Raw genomic sequence first — 25,075 nt, 5'->3', positions numbered from 1 at the left:
TATCGAACCCCTCCCCTGCATAATGTGCTGTTAATAAATGGCGAACAAAATGAACACTGTCCCTGCCTCATAAGAGCCGCTTACGTACTTGTCATCCCATCAGCCTTTCCGAGCACAGTGTCTGGCACCCAGCGGTTGCTTCATAAATATTTGCTGAGTAAATAAATGATAAAATGAGTGCTGTCTACTAAAGACTAATTCATTACCCTCATCCCCTTTCCAATTTTAGAATAAAATTCATGGGAACAAAGTTTATAAAAGTGATTATAAAAGTGATTTTATAAAAGTGATCCGCTTTTATAAAAGTCAATGTTTACAGAGAGCATCTTTTTATTCCAAAAGGCAGAGATGAATTCTATCTAAATATTTTCAGGCTGATAGACGTCTTTAAGCAGCTCACATTCCTCTATAAAGATTATGCCAGTAACGGAATGCATGAAATCAGCTAAACGCTTAAGGAACTTAGCACATAAGGACAGTCAACATAATCCAATTAGAAAGAAACACTTAAATGAACTTGAATCCATCACCAGCCCTGCTGCCAAGGGCTGCTGAAAGCAGAGACCTGGGCCAAACTACAGCTGCAGAGGCTGTGACCAACCTGCCGAAGAAGCTCCTGGAGGCCTTGTGTGATAAAACTTACACATGATGAAGACCCCTGTTTAATGTCTGTAGCCAGTGGGAACACTGTCTTCCAATTTTGAAACAGATCATTTCAAAACATAAGTGTTTTGGTTTTGATTTTCTGATTTGATTTTTTTTTTTTTTTTTTTGCGGTACGCAGGCCTCTCACTGCTGCGGCCTCTCCCGTTGCGGAGCACAGGCTCCGGACGCGCAGGCTCAGCGGCCATGGCTCACGGGGCCCAGCCACTCCGCGGCATGTGGGATCTTCTCGGACCGGGGCACGAACCCGTGTCCCCTGCATCGGCAGGCGGACTCTCAACCACTGCGCCACCAGGGAAGCCCTCTGATTTGATTTTGATTCTGATTTGATTGTGATTTTCTGAAGCTCAAACTATATAAACATTGCAGTGTTGACTGGATCATTAACAAAAATGTGGTGAAAGGATACAACCGAAAGTGTCTCTAATTCATAATAATTAAAGGATTGCTCAATCAGCATTAATAGTATATTAGAATAATCAAATATGTATTATGTGAAGGTATAATGGGCATAATGATATATTTTGAGACTACAGAAATTTACTATCATTAACTGCTGTATACAGATGTGTAGGGTTTTCTAAAATTGTATTTATAACCTATATATAGGTAAAACTAAGGGCATTAATTGTTTTGTACATATGTGCTGCTAAACGGGTCTTAAAATAAATTTTGAATATAGTTTCTAAAATAGACAGCTACCATCCCCTTGTCACTTATTTTACCAAATTGCCTAGAAGCACCTCTTAATAGACTGTACAAGGTGAACTTTGTAAAATGATCATGGACAATAAGGTATATGGAGTCCAAATAACTGTGGCTTCCTAAATTATGAAAAAAAAACTGTGGTAAAATATACTTAACATAAAATTCATCATTTTAACCATTTTTAAGAGTACAATTCAGTGGCATCAAGTACATTAATATGGTTGTGCGACCATCGCCACCATCATCTTCAGAACTTTTTTCATCTTCCCAAACTGAAACTCTGTCCCCATTAAACACTGACTCCCCATTTCTCCCCATCCAGACCCTGGTGACCACCATTTTGCTTTCTGTCTCTATGAACCCGACGGCTCTAGGGACCTCCTATAAGTGGAATCATACAACGTCTGTCCTTTTAAGACTGGTGTATTTCACTTAGCATAACGTCCTCAAGGTTCATCCACGTTGTAGCGTCCGTCAGGATTTCTTTTCCTTTTCAAGGCTGAATAATATTCCATTGTATGTTTCCATCATGTTTATCCATCCATGACATCTGCACGTTGTTGAAACTTCACGGTGCTATCAGTTCCCCCAGTCTGTTTGTGGAATCGCAGGCTCTGACCAGGGCACAGGGTCCGTGCCCACCGCTGAGTACGGGATACAGCCGAGGACCCCTCCTCCCTGGCCCCAGAACCGCCTCAGAAAGCCTGGAAGGCCCCAGGCTCCCTGGCTTTCACCAAGAGCTTCGTAGTTGTGCGGTATGAACAGTTAAGAATATCACTTTCTAGTCACAGTCGGGGTGGGGGCAGGGCACAGCAGGCAGACCCAGAACGCCCTCTGGATTCTCTCTCACTTAAACTGGGAGAGGCTGTCCCGAGCACAGAACTTCTGCAATCATGGAAAAACCCTGTGTCTGCGTCCGTACCATCACTTCAAATGATCTAACGTCGAAATGGCCGTCTCCTCGTCCATGCAGTGTCTCTTCTTACACGGGGCTAACCTGTCAGTTATCCCTGGTCCATGAGAAGAAGCCAACATTTTGAGACTTGATGCCTCTCGACTGGTCGCTTCCCTCTTGGCTCCCTCCTCCGGTCTCCTCCCTCCTCCCCCAGGGTTTCTGTCCCAGACCTCCTGGCCCACTGGCCTCTCAGCAGGTTTGGCACAAGGTGGAAGGCAAGAAGCAGGGGAGACGCCAGACTTTCTACCCCTCTGCCTCGCATGGCATCTCTGGCCAGTGGCTGCTTCTCCTCTGCGGTTCCAGCTCCTGCCAGGCAGACACACTGGTTCCACCTCCCATCTGATGGGCTCCCAACACGTCCCTCCATTCTGAGAGGAGTAGTGGCTTCCTGCCTGTGATCATCTTTGGGTTGCCGCATCATTCTTTTTTTGGATATATTTGTTCTATTATCTCTATGACCAAGTCTCTTTGCTAAATGCCCGGGAGAACAGAAACCTCTAGATCTTTTCTCATTCATACCCAAGAACACGGATGACCTTCCTCCTGGACCCTTAGCTATAAGCGGCCAAGGCCTGCACCTCTCCACATCTCTAGTGAGCGGTCCTCTGGTCCCCAATCTCTGCCAGATGCCCACCTCCCAGAGACAGCCCCCCGCCCCCAGCTCCTACCCTATGCTACACGTCACACTCCTTCCCACCCCAAGCCATGGCTAATTTTCTTTTCCAGGAGGCCCTCCCCTCCCCTCTCCCCTTATTTAGACCCTACAATCTCCCAAGGCTTCCTGGCCCTTATCAGACCACAGTATTTTCCCTTTCCCATCCCCTGCAGTGTGGACTATTTGTTTCACTCCAGATGCCCACCCAACCTACTTTCCGCTTTTATTTAACTGTTTTGTCTGAGTGCTATTCTGTTCCCAGTAAGACTGTAAGCCCTAGAGGGCAGAGACAACACCTTGCATTTTATTCCTCAGCACTTAAAACAATACTCTGCTAAGCTTACACCTAATAAAATAATCATCAGACGAACAAGAGTCACAGTAGGTTCTCTGCATGACAAACACATCTTCTTTCTCCCCAAAGGTAGCAACCGTTATGGTTGGATGGTGTCCCCCAAAAAGCTACGCTGAGGTCCTGACCACTGATACCTGTGAATGCGACCTTATTTGGAAATCAGGTCTTTGCAGAGGTCATCAAGAAGCGGTTGTACTGAGTTAGGTTGGGCCCTCATCCAACACGACTGGTGTTCTCATAAGAGTTTAAAACTGGACACAAACAGAGACAGAGGGAAGACAGCCACGTGAAGATGGAGGTGGAGTGACGTTGCCCCAATCCAAGAAAATCCTGGGGCTACAGGAAGCTGGGAGAGGCCAGGAAATATCCTCCCCCCCCAGAGATTGCAGAGGGAACGTGGTCCTGCCGAAACCTTCATTGCCCCCTTCCAGCCTCCAGAACCATGAGACAATAGCCCCCTGTTGTTTTAAGCCCCCCAGTCTGTGCCCCTTTGTTACGGCAGCCGCAGGAAGCTAACACCACAGCTGAATAAAATAGTTACATCCATCTGGATAGACTCTAGCGATACGGTCCTCGTGTCCTTGCTGGGCACAGGAATGATATTGAGGGTCTGTGGTAGCCAACACGAACTAGGGGGCGGTGATGGTGGTCCCCACACGTAGGGCCCACGGTGTTGAAATGCAGAGTGTTTAAGCGCTGGTGCTCAGCCAGCTTCTTCCATCCATACCCATGAGTCCCAATCCTCCGAAGGATGCAAAGACACCTGTTTCACCATCCCACTCTGCTTTGAAAGGTTCACCTTTCCAAGGATGCTTCCCAAGTCAAATGATGTCAGACTTTAAATCTTTAAAATCTAGAATAAAATTTCTACAAGAAACCATTTTTTGGCTTTGCCTATGACTTTTTACTTTAGTAACCCAATCAAGATAAATTCAAAGAAAGCTTTTAATGACTGATTTTTAAAAAGAAGCTAAGAGGGCTTCCCTGGTGGCGCAGTGGTTGAGAGTCCGCCTGCCGACGCAGGGGACGCGGGTGCGTGCCCCGGTCCGGGAAGATCCCACATGCCGCGGAGCGGCTGGGCCCGTGAGCCATGGCCGCTGAGCCTGCGCGTCTGGAGCCCGGGAGAGGCCACAACAGTGAGAGGCCCGCATACCGAAAAAAAAAAAAAAAAAAAAAAGAAGCTAAGAGAGCAAAAAGCTTTTTCTGATCATGTTCCAGATGTTACCATTCATTTGGTTTCCGTTTGCCTACTGTGCCCTCGCCATTTTTTTCTCAGTTTGTGATTCATGATAAAATGTACCAAAAATGTCACAGGAGTGCACAGCTTTAGTTTCAGCTGTGTACAGACTCTGCCCTCCCTCCCATAGCTGGCGGCCCGGCCCCCAGGAGAAGGCCCAGACTTACAGATTTGGAGGGAGAATGGTGTGTTGGCGATGCTGACGGAGGCCTGGCTGAACTCTGGAAGGAGGACGGGCAGAACCTCTGGCCTGTGTCCGGAGGGGAAGAGGAGGCATAGATGCGATTTTCCAGTCGCTCAGGCTCATGCTTATAGGATTCGAGAGGAAACGTGTGCTGCTTGACCACTTGGGTGGGTGTTGATGGAGAGGAAGAGAGGCCTGAAGTTGAGAAGGAAACCACACAGGGCCGTTAGAAATCTGGCTGACACAGGGAAAGGGGCTTCCATCTACAAGGGCCAAAAATCTCAAATGGCAGGAATATAAAAGATCAAATTCTGAATACTGGGGACAAGCTAGTAGACAATGACTTCTAATCCCTTAGAATCAGCTGTGCCCAGAAATCCCCTCGTCATCCGACTTGAGTCGCAGGCAGAGCCGCCTTGCTGTGAAGGGGTCGCTCCGACAGTTCAGAAGCTGTCGGGGTGAAAGTCTTCTTACACACACACTTCGGAGGCTATTTTCTGCCACTGAGTCCAAGACCATTGGATCTCCCCTCCTCCCCTACAGAGCATGGTGCCAAGAGCACGCGGAGGGGAACCCATATTACTCGAGAGGAGACATAAGGAAGTTCATGAAGGATTCAGCAGAGACAAAGGTCAGGGATGCAGACGTCACCTGACAACATACACCGGGGACCAGAGGAGACACGCTGTTATTGTCAAAATGTGCCACGTGAAGATGGTCACCGTGAGTGTGCAGCAGTGAGAATCACCATGAAGATGCATGCCGGGGGCGGCCTGGGAAGGAAGGAGGCTTGCAGAGTGAAGACTCAGATAGACAGGAACCAGGAGGAAGCGGGTGGGGATCCGTGACCAAGGAACTGCAAGGAGGCTGGGGACAGGACTCTGCCAGGGTGACAGGCCGTCCACTTCGACAGGGTTGGTACAATCCTGGGGGCCTTTCTCACTCACACCTAGCTGATTACACCATAAGATCATTGTTGTGAGCTGAATGGCGTTCCCCCACCCCCAGAGAGATATGTTAAAGTCTTAACCTCCGGTACCTATGAATGTGACCTTATTTGGAAATAAGGTCTTTGCAGACGGAATCAAGCTGAGATTATACTGGAGTAGTTTGGGCTCTTAACTCTATGTGTAGTGTCCTTATAAGAGGCGAAGACACAGACACACACACACACTGACACACACACACACACACACACACACACACACAGAGGAGAAGACCATGTGATGACAGAGGCAGAAATCAGAGTGACGCCTCTATGCGTCAAGGAACACCAAGCGCTGCTGGCGACCATCAGAAGCTAGAAGAGTGGAGGAAGGTGATCAAAGGGTACAGATTACCAGTTATAAGATAAATAAGTATCAGGGATGTCGTGTACAAAATGACGACTGTAGTCAACACTGCTGTATGATATACAGGACGGTTGTTACGAAAGTAAATCCTGAGCGCTCGTCACAGGGAGAAAAGTTCTTTTCCTTTTTCTTTTCTTTTTATTGTTTCTATAGAAATGAGGGATGTTAGCCGACCCACTGTGATCATGATTTCACAATACACGCAAATCAAAGTATCGTGCTGTATGCCTTAAACGTATACAGAGATGCGTATCAATTATTTCTCAACAAAACTGGAAGAAGGCAAAAAGAAGCTAGAAGAGGCAAGGAGGGATTCGATCCAGAGTCTCAGAGAGAGCGTGGCCCTGCTGACACCTTGGTTTCAGACTTCCAGCCTCTGGAACCGTGAGAGAAAAAACCTTCTGTCGTTTTATGCCACCCAGTTTGTGGTACTTTGTTATGGCAGCTCTAGGAAATGAATACAATAACGTTGCCTGATATTGATTTGTTTTCTAAGATCAGACTCTGGATTTGAGTCTGATCTCTCACATTTATAGGTAACTGAATAAAATTTTTATTTTAAATTGGTTATTTAAAAATACTTAATCACGCAAGCCAAAGCAAAGACATCAGTAGACATGGTCCAACGGCCATCCTCTCGTTCTTTCTGACCTTGACAAAGACTGGTCAGCCTACGAGCCACCAGCCTGGGGCTCTTTCTCTGTGCTGCTCTGTGCCACGTTCTCTCATGCCATCGCTGTGCACAACCCCCCCAGAGCGGCCGCCTAACTCATCCCATCTCCCTCCTGCTGACTCTGCGGCCCTAGGAGCCTCCCACCCCTGAACTCAGCACATTTCGTCTGTACCGAGCGCTACCAGAGTGAACAACGAGCTGCTTCACACCAAACCAAATGTAAAGTATGGAATTCTCTCCCCGCTCCCCGCCCCTCCCCCCGGCCCCCAAACGCATCATCGGCCCAGAGCTGTCCTGGGCCAGGGGCAGGTGCTTGGTCAATGCCAGCCCCCAACAGGCAGAGAAAGAGAAGGGGGCAGGGCCAGGGCTCAAGCTCAGTTGGCATCTCCCCTCCCATATTTCCCAGGCAGACGCATTGGGAGAGCAACCAGGTAAAGGAGGAGTGTCATTTTCCAGGGACCCCTTATCCCACGGAACCACGCCAAGTGGGGATCCCTGCCGCCCGGGCCCCAGGCTGACCTGGGAGGAGCTCCAGGTGAAAGCAGGAGGTAGAATGCTGTCACCACGGCTTTGAAGGTCTCCAGACTTATGACATGAAAGGCCCCTAAGAGCAAAGGCCCCTAAGTTTCCACCCCAAAGGTCTTGAGAAGCAAGGCCTGTTTGGAGATGGGGCTGGGGGAGTGAGGAGGGGAGGAAGGAGACTGGGGACCCCGAGCAGCTGGAGATCTGATGGTCCAGCAGCTCTGCAGGGGGAGATGCAGGCGCTCTGGCAGGCAGGCCAGGCTGTGGGTGATACCCACGGAGCAGGAGTGAGGCCACGGGCCAGGCTGGGGCGGGCCCGAGCCTCTCAGGGGGCTGTGCCGGATGGGAGAAGGAAGCCCTCGGGCTGCTTTGTTTGTGGACAGACACCTCGCGGGCCTCAGGCCCCAGGGGTGGTGGCGTGGCCTTCACTGGCTCCTGTGACAGCCCGCGTAGGCGCCACGGTCCAGCGGGAAACGTCCTGGTCCCTGCTCCCAACTCTCGCCTGGGCCACTGGACACAGGGGCCCTTCCTGTGCTTTCTTTGGGGTGTTCCCTGCATTCGGGGTTTGTGCTGCAGACCGAACAGAGGGGGAAACAGAGCTGGACTGGGGGGGGCGGCTCTTGGGCTCAAAAGCCTGTGCCACTGACCACATCCTGACCACCCGCAGGGACCCCTCAGGCGGAGCCCCTCGGGGGCCTGAGTTCTTCACATAAAGGACAAGCGGCCCCAGTGATCTCCGCGCCCTCAGCCAGCAGCAACAAGCACCAGGGTGGGGTGGACCCTACTCGGTCTCGCAGGGCTCAGTCTAGACCCGTCCCCATCTGGCAGCGACCCCGCTCCAGGCCCGCGGGGGAATTTTCCGAGGCCAGAGGAAGTCAGTGCCTCTGAGGGGTCATTTCGGCAGCATCTCTCACGACTACAAACACAAGTTCTTCCCCAGCCGTTCTGCTACTGGGCATTCGTGCGTCAGACGTATTCGTGTCAGCGCTAACCAGCCAGTGTCTGGGGTCATCCACCTCCCTGGTGCTTCAGAGCAGAGCTTGAGACACAGGTGCTCATCTGCAGGAAGAGGCTACACAACGCACTGCACGTCCACAGCCTTCTTCCCTACGGAACACGGCAAGCCCCGCCGTCCTTCTCATCTCCCAGACAGAGGGGTAAGTGAAGGACGCAAACCGCAGAGCCGTCTGCATAGAAGGATCCATTTAGAGTTTCACAGACGGGGAAGAACCTGTACACCTGCATCCCACTGTCTGCACTCGCCCAGAGTGTCTGGGAGGATCTGGAAACACGGGCTGCATCTGGTGATGGGAACGACCGGCAGGGAAGAGGATCACGGTGGGCCCTTTGCTATTCTTCAACATGATGCATAATACCACATGAATGATGTATTTGTCATTCAGAAAATCGCTTTTTTCAGCCACTGTTCTGCTGTTGAGGCAAGAGGCCGGCTAACACTGTCTGGAAGCGCCCGCACCCTGATCCTGGCGCCCAGACGGCTCCGACCAGACGGAGGACAGGGCCTGCTCCCCCCCAGGCCCGCTCTCCCCCTCAACTCTCCCCATTTCCCCTTCTCTCTGTAGGATGCTGTCCCCCTTAGGACAGTCTTCAGGATGAAGCCTAGTGGCCACTGTGGGGGGACTTTCAGAGCTGGCGGAACTCCTGGCTAGTTCTCGGGACAGAATGCTCGTTTCTCAAGTGCGAAGAATTAAAGAGACTGTGACGAAGTAGCTTGCTACCTAAGACGGCTCCTTAAAGCCCCGACGGCAGCTTCTGTGTCCCCCGGGACTCATCCCACACGAGCACCAGGGCGATCCTGACCCGGTCCCCAGAGAGGGCAAAAGGGACGGCTGGATGCAGAGGACACGCCCTAGACACACTCAGCCTCGGGGAGCTGCCCAGGATAAGGAGAAGATGCCGGGCTTTCCAGCCGGTGGTGGGAACAGTCTGTTTCTGGTGGAACCAAATGGAACTCCACGTCCCTCAGGGAAGCTCCTCTCATGGAAATCTTTCCAAGTTCAAGAGGTGCATCCACCTTTCCACCTGGCCTCCTGCTTCCTCTCTCCTCCCTTCCCAGAGCAGGTGATTCCTGCTGGGAAACAGGACGATACCCTGGACTATGGGGGCGGGTGGGGGTGGAGGAGGGGACAGGCAAAATGCTGTGTGGATTCGGAATGTGTGTAGCTTCGGGTACGGGGCAAGAACTTTCCTAGAACCAAAAACTCGCCCCCTCTTTGCACTGAAACCTGAAACGTCTCTAAGAGGGTGGAGTCTTACGATACCATCTTACTGGTTACAAAGTGCTGGGACACACTCCTAGCAGCTCCCACCCCCCCCACCCCGAGAGAGAGAAAGGGGGCAGGTTTATGACCCCACTTCACAGGGGAAGAAACTGGGGCTTAGAAAAATTACGGATCCATTCACTTTAGGGAGTGAATGGCAGAGGTCACAGCCGGATCCAAATTCTAGACTGTTTTTGCCGTGATTAAACTGGAATATCGTCCAGGGAAGGAACACACAGACTTAGAATCACACTTTGGGTGCACGACTCACCCTTCCAGAAAGCGTGGTTCCACAGGCCAAGAGGAGGGAAGCATGGGTGCCTGGAGGGACGCTGGTGTTGCTGAAGGACGGGAGGGGAAGCTGGAGGGACAGGGGGGCTCCCCGCAGTGGCGGGGCAGCGTTGGCGGGGCGAGGATGGGTACCTTCCAAGATGTTTTCTCTTCCATGCCAGCCAGAAAGAGTAGAGACATTTTCACCAGAGAGGGGACTTCTGCTCACACTTACGACACTTTACCAGTGGGGGGAAAACTGTCTTATGAAAGGAAAGGGGGCCAGGTAAGCACGATATACCTAAATCTTTTTTCTTTTTTTGAATATTGGTGTCACAATAAAGGGAAAAATGGGGTAATGCTGACACAATCCTCCATCACTTTTAACCTACTTTTTTTTTGTTGTTATTTATTTATTTATTTATTTTTGGCTGTGTTGGGTCTTCGTTGCTGCACACGGGCTTTCTCTAGTTGCGGCGAGCGGGGGCTACTCTTCGTTGCGGTGCCCGGGCTTCTCATTGCGGTGGCTTCTCTTGCTGTGGAGCACGGGCTCTAGGTGCCCCGGCTTGAGTAGTTGTGGCATGCAGGCTTAGTAGTTGTGGTGCACAGGCTTAGTTGCTCCGCAGCATGTGGGATCTTCCTGGACCAGGGCCTGAACCCGTGTCCCCTGCATTGGCAGGTGGATTCTTAACCACTGTGCCACCAGGGAAGTCCCCCCATTCCTTTTACAGAGACCAATTTCTTTCTTTTTGTTTTTGTTTTACTGCTTTTTTTTTTTTTGACTTAAAACAACAATAAATGTTTATTAATTCGCACAGTTTCAGTGTGTCAGGAATCTGGGAGCAGCTTAGTGGGATGGTTTGGGGTTGGAGTCTTCCGTGAGGCCGCAGTCAAGGCTCCAGTCCCAATTTATTTCCTAATTGTAGGATAAACTGCCAAACTCAGTCTCTCAGGAGAACCATGTGTCCGATTGGCCAGCTGCTATGGGCCAGGTCAAGATGCAGCAGACAAGTCCCACCTTTCAGTCTGGCTGGAGGAAACGGGACAAAAGGAAAACCAGCACCAACACCAACAGCAGCGCTCCATGAGCACCAAGAGTGAAAATGCCTGTAAGGCCAAAACCAGAGGCGCTCGGAGAAATGGCTGGAGGGGTGGGGACGTCCCACGGACACACCCGGAAGAGCTGGGCCTCAACTCCGGAGAATGAAAAGGGTCCACCTCTGATTAAGACGACTTTCCCATGGGCCCAGACAGCACGGAGCTGTGGCAACAAAACTGAGCAGGACACACAGGTTCCCCTGTCTTGTTCTTCCGAGAAGGCTCTCCCTCCGTCCCCAGCTCCTTGAGGCCTTTGTTAGCGCCTCTGCCAGCCTCTGAGAGTGAACAATGCCTTCGAGTCTCCCGAGGCTGCGGCCAGGGCCCGTGAATAGGCTCAGTGAGCGAACAGAAACGACTCTGGCAGCCACAGCAGACACCAGGCCAGTGGCTCCAGACACCAGGGAGCCACGAGCTGGTGACTTCACAGGGCCGGGCTGTGCTGGCGTGAGCTACGTCTGGAGAGAAGGGGAGAAGGGAGAACGGCGGTGCCACCAGAAGAAAGCCAACAGGGGCCAGCAGAGCGATGCAGAGGACAGGCCTGCATTTCAGGAGCCTGAAGATCCAGGCCTAGTCTCACCACTAACTAGCCAACCCCGTTTTGTAAAAATAAACCAGGTAGACAAGATGGCCGTGTGGTGTGCACCTGCATGTGCTCCCCCCTCCCTCCCCCCTTCCTTAAGCACCAGCCCTTTTCATGCATGTGAGCACTTGGCTAACAAGGCTGGGTCTGAAATACCAAGGAAGAAAAACCAACATGAAAAAATTCATTTTCCAAGCACCTAAACCCAAGAACTGCTGTTTCTTGTAACAGCGGTTTCAACAGAGATGCTAACAGCGAGTGGATCTTGTCGCCTTTGGGGGGCTGCAGCCGTGCCCCTCAAAGTGAATTTGGAGGTTCTACGCACTTGGTAGCCAGTACCTGCTGGGACCAGATGCTGTGGCCCCTCGTTCCCCAAGTGCCCCCCTCCTGATACCTGCAGACCGAGGCATGGGCTCCCGGCACCGTGCCCGGGCCCACTCGATCCAGGTCGTGAAGGGGGAGGAGATGGCAGCCAGCAAGTGCTGCCGACCAGAAGCCAAGCAGCCCCACGACTCCAAGGTCCAATTCCCGCTGCCCCGCCGGGCCCTCCATCACCGGCACAAGCCACGCTTCACCACCAAGAGGCCCAACGCCTTCTTTTAGATGCAGGGCCGCCCCGTCCCCAGGTCTGCCCAAATAAAACTCACTGGGAAAACCCGGTGCTCAGAAAAAAAAAAAAAAAGAAAAAGAAAAAATTCATTTTGTTCCTGATCTTAAACGTCCTTGCTGACCATTGTGCCAAGAGCATGGAGTGAGAAGAACAAAGTTTCGATTTACACTGGATGCGGGTTTGCTTATGTACGGCTTTAAAAACAACGAACTACGCATCACAGAGATCGGGGGGGTGGGTATCGTTCCTAACTTTGGAGGGATGGTGACGAGGGTCATGGGAGGATGGTGATACAGACAGCGTGTGTCAAACAAAATGCCCCGGCCAGGGAGAGGCAGGGACCCCTGCTGCTAAGGGACCATGCCACAGAGAGGGACCTTAGGAGGGACGGAAGGCCCCGGGCAGTAGAAGAAAGACAAGCAGGGTGTGCACATGCTGGGGTCCGGTCTGCCCTGTGGAGAGCGGTCCTCGTGTAAAGGTGCACCGCTGACGTCCGTCAGACACCAGTGTGTTCCCACCCAGGGCTGATGTCAATGAGACCAAAGGTGCAGAGGCAGCTCCCCAGAGCTGGTCAGCAGATCCATTCTAGGGTCGCAACAAGCACCCTGAGGCCTCACCAGCCTCGGTCCAAGCATCCGTTACTCAGGCCCGGAGAGGACGGGGCGAGGACAGGCTGGCCTGAGCCAGGCCCTGTCCAGGAGGAAGGTCTGCAACACTCCAGACACGCCATCGCAGTACAGGTGGAGGCACCCATGGATGGGCCCCTGTGCCTCTTTGTGAATTCCCAGACCACAGGCTCGCCACTGTGTCCACCAAGCAGGCCGAATGACGCATGATGCCTGATGGGATGAAATTTAGCCTGGAGCTGCCAACTGACTCAGCAGGGCAGGACGGCCAAGGAGGTGGGGGGAGTAACCCGAGGTGGGAACTCTGGAAGGAAAGGAAATCTCCGCCTCGCTCCTCCCTGCGGTGTCTTTCAGAGTAACCTACGGGAGCCTGGGAAATACAAAGGCAGTGTGAGTCCCGTGTCTAAACAGGAAGCTGCATTATCAGGAAATTCGGGCCCGAACCTGAGACCCTGGTGAATCCTGGGCACAGGCTTGACCTGAGGTCTGAGGCTCGCAGGTAGGTTTCTAGGTCCTTCTTGATTTGAAGGAACCACCCATGTCCGGTGGCAGCTGGACTTTCAGGGGCTTGAACTCTACTCGAGGGGAAACCAGACTTCTCCGGCCCCTGTGGGCTGGGGTCTCCCTGGGTGCCAACAGAAGCAGGCACTCTCCTTTGCCCAGGAGGGCGGTTGGACCGCCCACCCCGGGCACGGCTCGCATGTGGCCTGGGTCTGTCCCAGCCCGGTGGTGGTCTGCTCTGAGGCTCTGGGCAGAGTGTCCCTGAAGAGTCCCCGTAACTTTTCCACTGAACTTTGGATAACTTTCTGCCTCTGTTTCCCACGGGAAGGCTTGGCTCAAGACCCTTGGTCTGGGCAGTCCCCCGGCTCCATCCCCGGAGTCTGACCCAACATGCTGGGCAGGACGTCTGAGTCACCCGGTCAGCTGAGAGGCTCTTGGCCCACGGTTCTCAAACCCGGGCAGCTCGGAGAATACACAGTCTCAGGTCCTAAGGATTCTGTTGAGTGGGTCTGGGAACCTGCATTTCTGAAGTTCCCCAGGTGATACAGGTGGCCAGACAAGTTTGGAACCATTCATTCCACCCAACCTCCTCATTTTACAGATAAGAGACTTCTGAAGTAACTCTAGTTCCCATTCTTCGTGGCCCGTGGAATGAGGCCTCAGCCCTCTCTCTCTCACAGCTCCCTTCTTTGCGAGCAAATTCTCTTCTTTCTGAGTTCCAAGCCCCCTGCCTGGCCTCTGATGGAAACTATTCTTCCTGCAGCCCAGGCCAGTCTCACGCAGAGACTCCCTTGAATTACGTCTCGTCCCAAGGGCCCCCGCTCCTTTCTAGCTGGCTGCTTTGAAACCTTGCTCCAGACGCTCCAGAATCACCCATTTCCTAGAAGATGCTCTCCTGGTGTCCTCTCTACCCCATCCACTCCACCAGGGCCCCTCTCTCAGGGGTAGAGTTTTTGGACTCTTCTCCAGAAATGGGCCTGGATAACTTTATACCCAATGGCTTTGACTCTGGCCATACCTGAGCTTACTCTCAGTTCATATATTAATTTGGAATAAGGTTCGGGGTTGCAAGTTTTGCTTATAGACTCTAAGAGTCTGTTTTACAATCTTCTATAATTGAAACTATCCGAAATCTGTTGGAGACGGAAGTCATTTTGGAGTCCGTCAAAGCACGATGGCAACGTGGTAGGTGAAAAATTCTTTCTTCTAAGAAAACAAACTCTTTTAGGACATTTTCTAAGGTTCTTATTCTCCTAGAAGGAACGCAGGAAACGCTGCAGTTTCACAGGGCTTTGTACACCCAACAGCATTCTGGACCTAGTTATTAAGTAGCTGGCCCCAGCGTGTCGATGTTCGCATGGGTAAACCGGCAAAAGAAAACGAAACAGAAACAGTGGTGGGGGGAATGTCGTGGGCATTCACAGGGGTGACTGTGGATCAGTTCCAGCAGTCTGGTCCAGCCTCTGGTGTCTGCCTGGCCTTTAGAAGAGCCGTACCCTTTTCATGCTCCTCTGGAGGCCTGAGTTCTGCTTCGTGGCCCCCAAATGTAACCCTAGCTACTTCACTACAGCAAAAGATAAGAGCATATGTGCCTTTTGATGTGGAACCTCAAAGGCAATCCTTGGCAAATGGACGAGAAAAAAAACAACAACAACAACCCTCAGTGGCTTTGTAAGAGGGAGAGATTCTAGAACAATCGGTTCCCATATAAAGCAGCTTCTAAAAAACAATTTGCTAAGGATTTGACAATGTAAGGGAAATAGCTACGCCAGTGCCCTCTGATGCTGGTCTCTGTGGCATCACAAAAGTAAGAGGCATCCTCTGGTGCCACACAGGTTAATTCAGCCAAATGTGACAGAGTCAGCGTGGCTCCCACCAAGTGAATCGGAGCGGTGGAAATGGTGGTGGGTCACCTTAGCGGACAAATGTTTCATGACCTCATTTTACAGTGGAGGAAACGCAGGCCCTGGGAGATGATGTGTCAGGCCCATGGGCGACAGCTAGGACGGAATCTAGACCATGCACGGCAATGATGAAACGCAGGCCCTGGGAGATGATGTGTCAGGCCCGCGGGCGACAGCTAGGACAGAAGCTGGACCATGCACGGCAATGATACGGGTCTTCAGACACCCAGGCGGGCACCTTCCCTGAGCTCTGAGAGGGTTCAGACTCCGATTCACCAGCATGAGTGTCAGGGCAGGAGACCATCTGTGTAGGTGAGAGGAAAGAGTGCACGTTCCCATGGGGGCATGGCAGGTGCATGGGCTCAGAGCTGGGAGGGTGGCACTCGGGGTATCCACACCACTGCATGCAGGCTCCTCTCCCTGTGCCCGCCAGCCACCCCAAATACGCCCACAGGCTGCACAGGGTGGAGGGGGTAGTGGCCAGCCCTGACTCAGACATGCTGGGTTTGGGAGAGGGGGAGGGCGGTCTGTCCTCAGTCAGTGTGGTGACTGTCATTTCCTGACAGCACATAAGGGAAGGACAGTAACTCAGCAGGAGGCCATGGAGTTTCATACTCGCTGGTTGGTGCCGAGGTGCCCGGGGGCAGGGGAAAGGCTTTCTGACACTGGCCACAGATGGGGCCCGAATATTTCTGGGCAGGAGCCTTCCTCGTGCCCTGCGCTGCTCAGATGCGCCCTTAGGTCAGGACTAGCTTCTATGCAAGTTCAGACAAGTCTCTCTGACCTTGATCTCTCTGAGATGCCTGTTTATAATACAGCATCGTCCAGGCAAACTGTCCTGGCAAAGCCAGCCTGCCGGTACTCGCTGTGATGTGAATCGGTGGATCTGGTTTGAGGGTACACTTGGAATTGGCCCTGCTGAGACGGGACTACAGTTCTGTACAGGGAGGGGGAAGACCGGGCCTCTCCAAGAGTCAGCAGAGCCTCTGCCTGAAAACGTGCCCGTGCTGACCAGGGGCTCTGAGGCGGGCCTCCCTTCTCTGTGCCTGGGACACCAACCCTCCGTGGCTGTCCCTGCTCTGTCTCCAGCCCCTCTTGGAATTCCTGGTTGTTCACTGCCCATCACCTGTTTATTATTCCAGCTGACAGGGAAACCTGCCACTCGGAAGCTCCCAGGGCGGACTTTTTAAAATCTGAAATTGTACCTTGAGTTATTCCTACACTCTCTGCGATTTGTATGTTGGAACCACTCAGAACCCTTGATGCTAGCTCCCCCGGCGCAGACTGCGGGCGCCCCCGGCTCGTGGAGCGCGGTCCCTCCTGCTGTGCTTGGTGGCCCCCCTCTGGGTGGCTTCTGGGCTGTTTAGCCTCCCCACTTCTCCATGCTGGACTCAGTAAGGGGGAGGATGGGCCATGGGGACCTAGGAAGGGCTCCGAGCCCCGTCCCCTCCCCGAGGTGTGCGCGGTCATTTCCAGATGTGCAGCCCCCAGGGCGTCTGGAACGCACCTCCCTCCCAGGACTGACGGCCTGTGGGCCCGGGAGCGGTTTGCAAACCACCACTTTGCAAAGCCTCGTTCTGCCCAGCAGGCAGAGGAGGCTGAGGCCTGGAGCCGGGGAGCCGGCTTGTGGGTGAGTGTGATGCCCGCTCTGGCCTCCCGCTTGGCGCCCAGCAGGCCAGGTGGCTGCCGGCCAGAGCAGGCATCCCTCCCCTCCCCTCCGCGGGGTGCTGGCGGCGGCCGCTGCCACGGGACTCCAACGAGGGCTCTCCTATGGCTCTGTTGACTCAACACACCACCTGACACCACCCGCCAGGCCTTCTGGGTGTGAGAAGCCGGTGAGATGGGTGGCGGGTATGTGTGAGACCAGGGTGGCCTCCAGCAGGGTTGGCATCCAGGCCGAGCCTCTGCCACCGGTGCTGTTTCTATGGGGCTGCTCTGAGCTCCCAGCTCTTCCCATCTGCCTCACGGAGAGAGGGGCTGAGAGCACCCCGCAACCCCCAGGGATGAATGGGTAGACTCTCCTCGGAGGAGGAAGAAGGGGAGGAAAGAAAGCTGCTGACAGAAGGGAACCAAGCATCTCAGGATGGAAACACACGTCCTGGCTGCGTCCTTCTGAAGATAACCCAGAACCTCAAACCACAACCACACGAGAACAGCTCTGGGAGCTCAGGACCTTCTAAAAGATCACAGCCTCGTTCCTGCACTTTCCCTGCTAACAACTCCACCAGAGGGAACTGGAAAAGGGACCGTCTTTCCGGGGAGCCTAGAATTCCTCACCTTCCCGAGGCCGACCTACGATAACCACCACCATCAGAGCTTGTTTCACGGATGGGGAGAAGGCAGCCCCTATGCGCAGGTCCCCTTCCAAGCACCTCACCTGCTCGATCCATCTCTTTGATGCCCCAGGCTCCCCTTTCTCCAGGTCATTTTTACCCGAAAGGCGCCACCCCTGTGAATCGTGGCCAACCAGCTCAAGGCTGGCGGGAGAGCAGTTACTACACACGCCACGAGAAGGGGGCCACAGAGGGTGCAGGGAAGAGACGCAAGCGCAGGGCCGGATCCCCGGCCTCAGTGGTACCCAGTTAGCACGCTCTGCCTCCACGTCATCTTCTCTCTGGCTTTCTAGAATCGGTGTGTGAGAACTGAGGTCCCCATGCTACGCTTGGGGAAGCGGGTTTTCCCCCACTGATCATCTGATTCAGTCCACAGCTGCAGCATCTCCTGCTGGCTAAGTTCCTCTTTTGTAAAGCCTTCACTGGTTTCCGGAGTTTTTTATTCTTCCTTTTTGGGTACCGTGCACCTTCTGACATTATAAAGTTACAGTACGCTGTAGTCCCATCTTTACAGACCTCATGTCCTCCACTGACCGTGAGCTTATCTATCACCGTGCCCCCCGCATGCACGGTGCCTGGCGCGCAGACCCGCCTCAGTAAATATTCGCGGGACTTCACGCGGCACCTCCTTTGTTCAACAAACTGCTCGACAAAAGCACAGTCCATAACAGAACAAATGAATACATCGGATTCAACAAAACTTAAAACTTAAGCTCTTTAAAAGATACCGTTAAAGAAAGGAAAAACGACAAGCGACAGGGAGAAAAATACTTGCAAAACCCATATGTGATAAAGGACTTGTATCCGGAATATATAAACAACTCTCAAAACTCCATAATAAGAGAACAAATAATTCAATTAAAAAGGAAAGTGGACAGAAGATTAAATAGATACTTCACCAAAGAGGATATACAGATGAAAGGCACACTAAAAGATACTCAACATCATTGATCACCAGGAATCTGCACATTCACACTGCAATGAGCTACCCCTACACACCTCTTAGACTAGCTGAAAATGTTCTTAAAAACTGACCGTACTTAGCGCTAGGGAGGATGTGGCGCAATAGGAACTCTCATACGTCGCTGGTGGGAATGCAAAACGGCGCAGCCAGTTTGGGAAGTAGTTTGAGTTTCCTATGAAGTTAAACATACATTTACCGTATAACCCGGCAATCCCACTCATAAGGGAAATGAAAACTTTTATTCACACAAAAGCCTGATGCAAACGTTTATAGTGGCTTTATTCATAGTTTGAAAATGGAAACCACCCAAATGTCCTTCAACTGGTGAATTAATAAACAAACTGGTGCATCCGTACCATGGAACACTACTCGGTAATAACAGGGAAAGAACCACTGATACGTGCAACAACGTGGGCCATTCACAGACGCACTTTGCTAACTGAGAGAAGCCAGCCCCCAAAGCCTATATACTGGAGTTTTTCATTTATATGACATTTTGGGAAAAGCAAAATTATAGGGTAGGGAAAAATTATAGGCTGCCAGGGGTTGAGAATGGAGGAGGGGAGAAGTGGACTGTAAAGGGGCCTGAGGGAACATTTGGGGGTGATGGAATTGTTCCCTGTCTTGATGGTGGTGGTGATTCTATAATTATATATGTTTCTCAAAACTCACAGAGCCGTACACTAAAAAGGGCGAATTTTACTGTGTGTAAACTCTACCTCCATAAACCCGATCGTTCATGAAAGTTCTCTAACATGAGTTTGACGGGCTGTCTGTGTGGTCCAGGCTAATGGGGCGGGGGGCACCTGGTACCAACTCCTGTGGGCCTTGAAGGATGAAGGGTGGGCTCTGAGGGACAGTCCTGAGGTTTTCAACAGAAGCACCACCTTGGCCCAAGACCTGCTCGATTAAAAAGAGCAGCTGGAAACCCTTCCCTCTGGCCTGAAGGTCATCTCAGGAGACAGGCTGGAGCCACCCCTGCTGAGCAGGGGAAAGAGTGAGGTGTTGGCTCTGGTGCCCTCCAGGCTGCCGGGAAGGCAGGGCAGTGGGAGAGAACTGGAAGGTCAGAGCCGGCAGGAGAGGCAGGTGTCACATTCCACGCCTCCCCCAGGGCAGCACTGCGGCCCCAACAAGTGACGTCTTCTTCCCGGGGCTCCTGGTAGGACTGAGCTCCCAGAAAAGCCCAGGGCCAGTGCAGGAGGCCCCGGGGCTCTTCTCCTAGGGCCACACGGGGGTTCCAGAGCAAAGACGCAAGGGCGAGGCCCTCGCCAGGTGGCTGCTGGCCCAGAGCAGCTTCTGCAGGAGTGAAAACGCCCACCTCTCCTCCCAGGCTCCCGTCTCTCCCGCGAGTCCCCCTTTGCCTGCTCTGTCCACACAGCCCCTCCAGGCCTGCAGAGGGTCCCGTGCCTCTGCACACCTTCAGGGCTTACCTTATTATTTCTTTCTGCTTCTAAAAATTGTGGTTTGGTTTTGTTTAGACGCCTGTATGCCAAGTACGTGAATACTTATGAACAGCTGACAAATACGTTAGTAGAACTTTCTGAAAAAGATAACTTGTGGATCAGAACTCTCTGACCTTTCTTAAAGTTATTTTTAATTGTGGTAAAATACACAGGACATAAAATCTACCATCTGAACCCTTTTTAAAAGTGTTCAATTCAGTGGCATTAAATACATTCACATTGTTGTGTAACCATCACCACCACCATCCAGGCTCATAACCTTTTTTTTTTTCTTTTTTTTTTTTATTGGCTGCACCGAAAGGCATGCGGGACCTTAGTTCCCCGACCAGAGATCGAACCTGCGCCCCCTGCAGTGGGAGTGCGGACTCTTAACCACTTTTTCGTCTCCCAGAACTGAAACTCTGTCCCCATGAAACACTGTCTCCCTGCTCCACTCCCCGGGCCTGACACCCACCATCTACTTTCCGTTTCTGTGAACGTGACTCCTCTAGTCCCTCATGCAAGTGGGATCACCTAGCGCTTGTCCTTTCTTGCTGGTTTCTTTCACTGAGCGTAATGCTCTCAGGATTCTTCCATGTCGTCGCAGCGGTCAGAATTTATTCCTTTTTAAGGCTGAATAAGATTCTGGTGCATGGCCAGACCCAGAGTGCTTTCTTTTCAAAGTCCCTCCCAGCTTTGCTATTGCTTTGTTATTGCTCTGTTTCTCCTCCTAGGTCTCCGACAGCCCTTTCCTGTGGTGGCAGCAGCCTCCTTGTAGCCCCATAGCCCGGCTTCCACGCACCCCTCACGCAGGATGCGAAGGGCCCGGAACAGGGGGTCAGGGTGTGTGATGCACACACCATCCCTAAAGACCCTGTGGGGACGTCCCCACTGTCCCTGCTGTCAGAATCTGCCTGTCTTAACCCACACGAGGGCTGTCCTTCTTCCAGGCCCTGGGTGCATGTGAGGCCCTGCCATGGTCACAGGACCAGGAATGGGTCATCAGGCTGGCAGTGGGGGGGAGGCCAGGGAGGCGCCAGACGGTCCTGGCCTCCTGCAGCCAAGCTTCCGAGGTGCTAGCTGGGCAGCCCTGCCAAGGTCATGTGACGTTTACATGACACCCGCTGAGGCTACTGCGGTGACATAACCGGGGGAGGGAGGGTGGGGGGTGTGTCCCCTGGGCACGGAGGCTGCAGCTGCGCCCAGTCCGATGGCTCCGTGCTGTGTAAATTAAAGCGCTGGTCACCTGTTCTTCCATGTCACGGCTTACCCTGCGCCCTCTGACGTGACCACGGAGTCATGAGGACCGTCCCCTTCGGTGCTCGTCTGCCTTCCTTTCCCCGAGAAAGCCATCTGAGAAAACACCTGCCAGCTTCCTGGGGAGGATAAGGCAGATGCCCCAGTGTGAATTAGTCGAGCGACTCCCAGCGAGGACAAGCCCTTCCCAGCAGGCGTGGGTTACAGGTCCTTCTGTGGGTTCGCGCATGAACGTGTTCACGCGGGGCTCTGAGGGCCAGCATCGAGCTGGACGCTGTGCCGGGGGCTTTGAATACACTGATGGGAAACACAGCCCCAGCCCTCTTTCAACTCGTTCCGCAAAAGCTTCAGCGCCAACTCCAGCTCTGTTGCCCATAAGGCTGCTCCTGTGTAACCTGAGGTTCAGTTTAGCCATCAGTGGAATGGACGGATCAAACCTGAACTCTTTTTTTTTTTTTTTTTTTTTTTTTTTGCGGTACGCGGGCCTCCCACCGCCGTGGCCTCTCCCGTCGCGGAGCACAGGCTCCGGACGCGCAGGCTCAGCGGCCATGGCTCACGGGCCCAGCCGCTCCGCGGCATGTGGGATCTTCCCGGACCGGGGCACGAACCCGCGTCCCCTGCATCGGCAGGCGGACCCCCAACCACTGAGCCACCAGGGAAGCCCCAAACTTGAACTCTTGAATGGGATACCTCCGCTGGGAACAGGCTAGCTTAGCTCCCAAAGCGTGCTGGAAGCTGTTCTCTTCATGGTGGCCGGAGCGGAAGCTGCAAGCCTGGGCTCTGGCCTAGCCCTCAGCCCAGCATGCAGACCTTCAGAGTGGGCCCACATGGAGGCTTTGGTCCGCTGGACACAGATGGAAACCACAGGCATTGCAGCCGCCAGCCTCAACAGAGTCGGGGGTTCATCTGGCGGAGGAGGTGGTCCCCACCCTGTGCACACTCGACGCCAGCCCTTCAGGGGCCGGAGGGCGTGGGCTTGATGTCGGCACCAGGGCCCAGCCTGGCCTGCTAGAGTCCCCAGCGCGCCCCTGAAAGCCCAGGAGTCTGGCCTCATATCAGGGTTTCCTCCCAGCCCCTGCCAGGGCTGCCAGGCCTTTGCTCTCTTTCAGTCCCCAAATCCCCCCTCCCCCACCCTCCCCTCCCCCACCCTCCACCCTCCACCCTCCTCCTCTTCCCCTTGCTCTTTACCATTCAGAGTGTGGCTCTGACAAGCCTCAGACACAGCTAATAGTGCTTTCAGAGAAAACTACATCCTGCCTGGGGCCTCCTCAGTGCCACGTGTGGTAACCTGCAGGGTCGGAGAGGCAGCAGGGTCCCCCCGCCGGGCTCTGGGACAGCATGATGCCGTGGGACCTTATGTGGACGTGGCCAAGTGGCTGCTCTGGTGACCTGGGCAGGTGGGGACGCGGGGGGGCTCTGGGGGGACAAGGCGAGGCCTTCTTCACTGCTGCGGTCACTGGTCTGCAGGCCTGGCCTCCTGCCGGGCGTCATACAGCTCCGAATGTCATCATTCCTCCTCTGACTCAGAACAAGCATGTCTTTTTCCTGCCTAAGTACTGAAAACCATCACCCCCCGTTATGAAAGCTTACAAAAGGCTCCCCCTCGACCGCCCACCCATCAGCATCAAACTTTAAAAAATGCAGGGTCTTAGGTTTTAAACCCCCAGTCGGAAAAGCAGGTTGCAGATCCCAGTGCGGGCAGGGCTGGAACAAACCTCCCTCTCCTTTCAAGTCAGCGAGAAGTGAACGCGGCTGGGAGGAAAGGCTGGGCAAAGGGGCAGCCAAAGGGGAAGGGAAGAGGCAGGAGCAGGCCGCTCCGGGCCAAGCTCGCTAGTCCTCCGGCCACAGAGGGCCCGAGAGCCGCCCAGCTCGGTGCCCGGCCGTGGAGCGCGGTGAGCACCGATCCAGGGCAGCCTTCTTCTCCAGGCCTCCTGGAGCCCCGGCTGGCTGCCCCCTGCAGGCCCAGCCCCTCCCTCTGGGCTCCAGATTCTTGGTGAGAGAGAAGAAAAAGGCACCTGCCCTCGGGGAGCTGCCGGATGCAAGAGGGGCCGTGGGGCAGGCGGTCCATCACACCTGGGTCAGTGGGACCCAAACAAGTCCAGGCACTGCCCCCGCCCCCAACATTAGCAAAGCAAGGACCGGACCCAGGGGACAGGCGGGCCAAGGCAGATGTCAGGTCCTGACGGGTCAGAACCTCAGAGCCACCGAAGTAGCACCAAACTGGACGCCCTCTCTGCCTGGCCTTTCCACCTCCAAGACACAAAGGCCCAGGGGCACCAGGATAGAGAAGGCGGGGTGCAAAGGGAGGCGAACCCAAGCGAATTCCTGTCTCTGAGGGAGAAGGCCTCTGATGTCTGGAGCTTGGCCTCTCCCCTACCTGCCCCGGGCACCCAGAGACGCAGTCTGTGTCCCTGGGAAAACCCACTTCTGTGGAAGGTCCTGTAGCCGGTCACACTCTAGTGCACTGACTACCAAGCTTAAATGGTAGAGTTTCAGTTAGAAGGAAACAACCTCCAAGTCAGCAGCCTTCCCAGCAACCCTGAGCAGTACCCCTAAACACACTGATGATATCTGAGGCCACCCCTTTTTCTCTGACCCTGATCCCCTCCCTCCCCCTCGGGGGAGAAACATTTCCCTTTCATTGTCCCGGCAGCCTTTAGCATGAAGGAGGCCGGTATAAAGAGCTTCCCCCCTTCCCGCTGCAGATGTTTATTTTTCAGTTAAGACACGGCAAAGGGGCCTGTCAGGGTATTCCTGCTTTGAAATAATCCATCAATGAGATGGTTAAGTACTCACTGGGCACCTACTGCACAGCGAAGTGTCTGGACGGGGATAAAAAGGCGCGAGCCAGAGAGCCTGTGCTTGGGATAATGGGTCGGGCTGAGGAGACAGAAAGAAATGTACGAGCCTATTAAAGCCCCAGGGCAAGAATATGATTAAGTATGCATAAATCCTTTTTGGAAAAAGAAAAGGTATTCATAAATAAATGAAAGTAAGGTAAGATAAGGAGGCTGGTACACAGCAAACACAGCAGTGCTATAGGCACGGCGAGGGCATGGCTCTTGGACGAGGCTCTTGGACGAGGCTCTTAGACGAGGCTGGTCTTTGCCAACGATGACGATTAGATAAATTGGGGGAGGTGGGGGGAGGGAAGCAAGAGGGTGGTGAAGGGGGATAGTGGTCGCCTGCCATCATCTGTCACAAAGTACTGCCCGCAAACTGCAAAAACAGGAAGCCCCAGAAGGAGATTGCCGTGACTGTCGATAGTCTGCTGCATCTGAGATGCATAAAATAGTCCCACTGATACCTTACAATGCAGTTCGGTGCGACGTGGCCTCTGTCTTAATATTTAGTAGGAAAGAGGTCATTGAATAAGTCATTGCAAAATATTTTCTTTCCCCCAAAGGAGAATGGGAGGGGACTTTTAGCAGCCCTCTCTCTGGCACCCCAATCTTTTAAACTGAGTGAATTAAGCATCGTCAAGGGTAGGCTCAGTTCCGGGTGCTGGAGACAATGGGCACAAGAGGAGTGTCCCCGTCCTCGTGGAGCTTGGATTTTGAGACCCCGGCTCGGTATGCGGGTCTGAGGAACAGCAGCTGGCATCGCCCCTCAGAGTGCCGGCTCGTGGCATCCTCATGGGTCACGGATTAGTCGGGCCCCTTCCCCTCTCCCAGCCCTCGGGGGCTGCTGCCCAGGGAAGAAGCCTCACTGGAGCCAGCAGGTGACACCCGCTGGAGCGGTCGCTGGGCCAAGGGTGGCTCTGAACCAAAATGCGGAATTATCCAAATTCTCCCTCCAGAGTCTGCAGCTGGGCTGCCCAGGAGCCAGTCACTAGCCACGGGTGGATGTTTACATTTAAAATTAAATAAAGTCAAATGTTCAGTTCCTCATTGCTGCTATGGGT

General features: G+C 53.4%; 1 protein-coding gene, 1 long non-coding RNA gene and 1 other non-coding gene across 10 annotated transcripts in view; 2 read left to right on the top strand and 1 right to left on the bottom strand.

Moving 5' to 3' along the window:
• The window catches only part of PRKAG2 (protein kinase AMP-activated non-catalytic subunit gamma 2), a 277,321-nt gene that overhangs the window by 99,255 nt on the left and 152,991 nt on the right, over positions 1-25,075 (bottom strand). For 5 of the 8 annotated variants that reach the window (XM_012537262.3, XM_033408362.2, XM_033408363.2 and 2 more), the window contains exon 4: positions 4,741-4,952. The exons of 2 other annotated variants lie outside the window; for them this stretch is intronic. In XM_012537262.3, coding sequence (XP_012392716.1) covers positions 4,741-4,952 — 212 coding nt within the window. Of the gene's footprint in view, positions 1-4,740; positions 4,953-17,552; positions 17,581-25,075 lie in introns of those variants that run through there. One more of the 8 variants, XM_033408365.2, reaches the window with a different exon arrangement.
• Positions 1-25,075, top strand: part of LOC125965488 (uncharacterized) — a 176,801-nt gene that overhangs the window by 143,125 nt on the left and 8,601 nt on the right. The gene's annotated exons all lie outside the window — the stretch shown is intronic.
• LOC117197205 (small nucleolar RNA SNORA68) lies at positions 11,727-11,859 on the top strand. The gene has a single exon (XR_004477742.1). It is a non-coding gene; the product is annotated as a small nucleolar RNA SNORA68 (small nucleolar RNA).

Source organism: Orcinus orca, chromosome 9 (genome assembly GCF_937001465.1).
Source record: "Orcinus orca chromosome 9, mOrcOrc1.1, whole genome shotgun sequence".
NCBI lineage: Eukaryota > Metazoa > Chordata > Mammalia > Artiodactyla > Delphinidae > Orcinus > Orcinus orca.
Note: the sequence above shows the minus strand (reverse complement) of the source record. Positions and strands in the feature narration are given on the sequence as shown.